This window comes from Mus pahari, chromosome 12 (assembly GCF_900095145.1).
Source record: "Mus pahari chromosome 12, PAHARI_EIJ_v1.1, whole genome shotgun sequence".
Lineage (NCBI taxonomy): Eukaryota > Metazoa > Chordata > Mammalia > Rodentia > Muridae > Mus > Mus pahari.
In genome coordinates, this window is record NC_034601.1 from 78,597,556 (window position 1) to 78,602,212 (window position 4,657).

Sequence of the window (4,657 nt, forward strand, 5' to 3'; positions counted from 1 at the left end):
AAAAAAAAAAAAGAGTAAAGGTAAATAAAACATTTTTACTACTCTTTTTACAGAACTATTTGGTAACAGTTTCAGGTATGCCAAACCTTAAAACAGTTTCTGCTATGACTGCCAAAGGTTAATTTAAAAATAACAAAAATAACAAAAAACAAAGCTATAAGGTAGAGTAGCACACGGCTTTAATCCCAGCACTTGGGAGGCAGAGACAGGCAGATTTCTGAGTTCGAGGCCAAAAAGAACAAAAAACAAAAAACAAAAACAAAACTACATATGTATCTCAGAAAATTCAAATTGAAACAGCCAGCCAAAGTCCAGGGGAGCACCGAGCAGCATTCTCTGAGGTAATTCAACCTGCACTTGGGATTCCTGCTCAAAACACGCCATACTGAAATTATACATCCACACCAACAAAGTAAAGGCCTCGTGCACATTAGTTAGAAACAATGCAACTTACTGAGGGTCACTGAGTGTGTCCGCAGTTTCCTTCAGAAGATGATCCTGCAGCACCTGAAGGAGAAAACCGCCCAAGCCTGAGATTTTATGGAACTGGACCATAATCAGAGGCAGGAAAAATCTACCTTCTAAACATCCTCACCCTGAACCCACAGCCTAGCAATTTTCAGCATCAAAACTAACAGGTCTAAATTTTTGCCCATATTTGTCTTCCTACTTAGTCCCTGCCTTGGCTGGTACTGTGATAAATGACAGCTCAAATTCCCATCCAAAGAAACTTTCTTCTAAATCCTTGTAGCTACTTGTCAGCCATTACTCTCGCTGCAGCAGCACCGTGGGAGATCAGGCAATCTGAGAGACAGGCTAGGGTTTGCTTTCCTTCCCCATCTCTGGCCTGCAGAGGACACACACTGTGCACACATGCAGGTCAGGGGTAGTCAGTTCTCTCTCTAGACCTTTGAGGATTGTAAGGAACAAGTCAGGTGTACTCAGGCTTACGTGGTGAGCACTTTACCCACTGAGCCATCTTGCCAGGCCCTCGATACCTTTCGAGGTTACTGATATCTTTTAAGTTGATTGTGTGTGTGTGTGTGTGTGTGTGTGTGTGTGTGTGTGAGAGAGAGAGAGAGAGAGAGAGAGAGAGAGAGAGAGAGAGAGAGAGCTTGTTCTTTCTTGACACATTTACAAGAGCAGGTAAAAGAGCCACCACCGGATGCCCGCCGGCCCTAGACAACTGAGAAACACAGGTACACAGTGACTGCAAACACTCACAGTTGTAATTTCTTCCTTGCAAAACGCTATGGCTTCAGGTTGCTTGCTTGGAGGGAAAGCGGCTTCGAATGCATCTTTTGCTGCCAGTGCGGCTGGTGGATATGTATCACACTGAGCCATCAGCCAATAGCCCATTATGCTTTTTAAATAGGGAGCTAAGTGCTTCTTTACTTTAAGGATAAGTTTTTCAAAAGCTTGCTGCGTCGCCTCTCGAACACGGCGATCATGATCCTATTGAAAGCAGAAATGTGGTTTAAGAACAAATACTAATATTTGTAAGAATTCTACAATGACTCACAGTAGTAATTCATCCATGTATATAATCAAACTAATAATAACTTTTGACAGGCTAGAGAAAAACTTAGCAGTGGAGCACATGTTTTAGGCCAACAATGCCCTGAATTCAATTACAAGCCAGAAAAAAAGAAACAGAGAAAAAGAAGAAAACTTGCTTTGAAATATTGCAGAGTTAGCATTTCTTTACTGACAATCGTGTAAAATAATTTCATGTAAAATAATTTTTCCTTTCTCCCTTTTTCCAGTGAGATTGTATCTAAGATATGATCAAAGACAGAGTAATAGAAGTAATTCATTCTCAGTCTTCTGTAGAAATACAAAGGGCAAACCCTCTGCAGAAAGAAATCACTTGAGAAACAGCTCACAAACACTAATGCTTACAAGGGAGATTTTGCAGAAGATTCTTGGCCAGTATGGAAGAACCCCTTTTACAGCTTCTGTGTCTCGCTCTGTGCACATAATTCCAAATTCTTGCATTGCCTGAAAATAATTAACATCATTAAGGATTAACAGAGGTAACACGACCTACAATTTTCTTCCTTTCGTTCTGGGAACTCAATGTACTTTATTTAAAAGGAGAATGCATCATTTCTGCCTCTGCCACAAAGGAACATGAAAAATTCTTTCATAGTCCACTATAGCAAAATTTTAACCATTGACTTTTAGACTTTACCATAAACAAAGAAAACTATGTGGTAGTGGTTTAATCCCAGCCCTTGGGAGGCAGAGCCAGGAAGATCTGAGTTCAAAGCCAACCTGTCTACACAGTGAGGACTACACAGAGAAAATCTATCTCAAAAACACCAAACAAACAAATATTAAAAGGATGGAGCTGAGCCAAACATGGTATCAGCTACGCAGGAGCTGAAGTCTCTTAAGGCCAGAAGTCTCAGACTAGCTCAGCAGTATCACAATGCTGCATCTCAAAAAACAAGAGTGTGAAGAGATGGCTCAGCAGTTAAGAGCACCAGCTTCTTTTCAAGGAACCCCGGGATCAGCTCCAGGCACCCACATGATGACTCCCAGCCCTAACTCCGGCTCCAAAAGAGCCAACAACTGCTCTTGTCTCTTGGCCACACATGTGGACATGAGCATGGTGCCCACACATTCAGGAAAAACACTCAAATACATACATATACACACATACATACATACATGCGCGCACGCGCGCACGCGAGCGCACACACACACACACACACACACACACACAGGTGCATTCATGCGTGCAAGTACATGCACACGCACACGCACAAACAATAGCCAAGCATGGTGGTTCATGCCTGTAATTCCAGCACTCAGGAGTCAGAGGCAGGCCATAAATTTAAGAACAGCCTGGTCTACATATCAAATTCCAGGTCATCAAGGGCTACCTAACAAAATCCTAAAAATAACTAAAATTTTTTTAAAATTATATTCCCCGGCTGTGAATATATGATCATGTATATCCAAGATTCCAAAATGTGGTTCAAAATGTTTCAGAGCAACAAACTAGGCTGTAACCCAAAAGTTAACTGTCAACTGAACTTACATGTCAAAAAATTACAACTGTAAAAAGAACTATTGATAAATTACTCCACAATCTATATCAAATATAGCTAACATTTATTCTAACAAAACTACATCCTTAATCACTGTTGTTGTGAAAATAAGAAAACTTGCCTTTAACTTTGTTGTAACATCTTTTTTGGAAAGTTTCCGCAGCACCATCCGGAAATCGGAATCTACAAGACTGTCTATGTCTTCCGCACCTTGAACAGCCGGAACATAGCCCAGGTCACTGTGAGATGTTCCAAAGCCAATGAATCCAGGCACTGTCCCCTGCTCTTTGGCAAGGAGTTCTGCAGCTCGGCCGCTGTTTGAAGGCTGATAAGCAAAACAAAGCAAAAAGTCAGAACACTTTCTCACACATGCATTAATTAAAAATAAGTTTTTTAAAAGAGATAATACTCTGTTTTGAACCACAATATTTTGACTGATATTTATAATATACAAATCCACTAGTTCTGAAACTTAGGGGATCTGTTGTTAAAAAGAAAACACATATTTAAACAACATAATTCTTTAACTCCTTCACAAGTGTATTCAGAACTGTGGGCTACTTTTTGCCCCTAGCCTACAATGGTCCCTGAAGATGGATATTTCTGTCATAACATCGTATGAAAAAAGGTTCTCGCAACAATTATAGTTTCCTAAACATAAGAACAACTCTTGAGTTTTGGAGTCTCTTGTAGTCATGCTGGCTGGTCTTGAGCTTCTGACCCTCCTGCTTTAGTCTCCCAGGTGCTAGGATTATAGACATATGTCATCACCGGTCAAAATAAGGTTTTAAAAACTATAGTTACAACCCATTAGTGGGTGATGATATCAATATAATGGGCACTTATTTAAGAAAAAGAATTAAAGTCCAAAGCCCAAAATATACATATGCTTATAAAAATTTTAATTTCCATATACAATATAGACAGAATCTGCATACACATATATATTATAATGATGTAAACTAATAAACAGGTCCAGTCCTTTTATTCACCCAACAAATTTTGTTCATCATATTGAGCTCTAACACCATATCCTGCTAGACTGAATTCTTTGAGAGCAAATAAACTTATTTCCACACATTGGTAGCCTAAAATCATGAGAATACACACGAAAATCAATGTGATGATCAAGACAGGAGCCACACTCCTGACCTAGAGTGAGAGCTCAGCAGTGAAGAGCAGTGTTTGTCCTTGGAGAACACCTTCAACAGGCTGCTCCAACGGCCTGCAACTCCAACCCCAGGGGTCTGAAACCCCCGCCTCTTCGGCACCCTGAGGGCACCTGCACTCACATGAGCACATCTCACACATGCAGACTCACATAATCCAATCCTTTTTAAAAAAAAGAGATTATATGTTAAATCATGGTCAGTGTTTTGACTGGTATATAGTATACTAGTTGTACTGGTTAGTTTTGTGTCAACTTGACACAGCTGGAGTTATCACAGAGAAAGGAGCTTCAGTTGGGGAAATGCCTCCACAAGATCCAGCTGTAAGGCATTTTCTCAATTAATGATCAAGGGGGAAAGGCCCCTTGTGGGTGGTGCCATCTCTGGGCTGGTAGTCTTGGGTTCTATAAGAGAGCAGGCTGAGCAAGC

General features: G+C 40.6%; 1 protein-coding gene across 1 annotated transcript in view; it reads right to left on the reverse strand.

Annotated features, from left to right (window-relative positions):
* Positions 1-450: 450 nt before the first annotated feature.
* Positions 451-4,657, reverse strand: part of LOC115065080 (E3 ubiquitin-protein ligase listerin-like) — an 11,074-nt gene continuing 6,867 nt past the window's right edge. The window contains exons 2-5 of the mRNA XM_029544340.1: positions 3,181-3,384; positions 1,903-2,001; positions 1,225-1,455; positions 451-507 (exon numbers count right to left, since the gene is read on the reverse strand). Of these exons, the coding sequence (XP_029400200.1) occupies positions 451-507; positions 1,225-1,455; positions 1,903-2,001; positions 3,181-3,384 (591 nt within the window). The remainder of the gene's footprint in view (positions 508-1,224; positions 1,456-1,902; positions 2,002-3,180; positions 3,385-4,657) is intronic.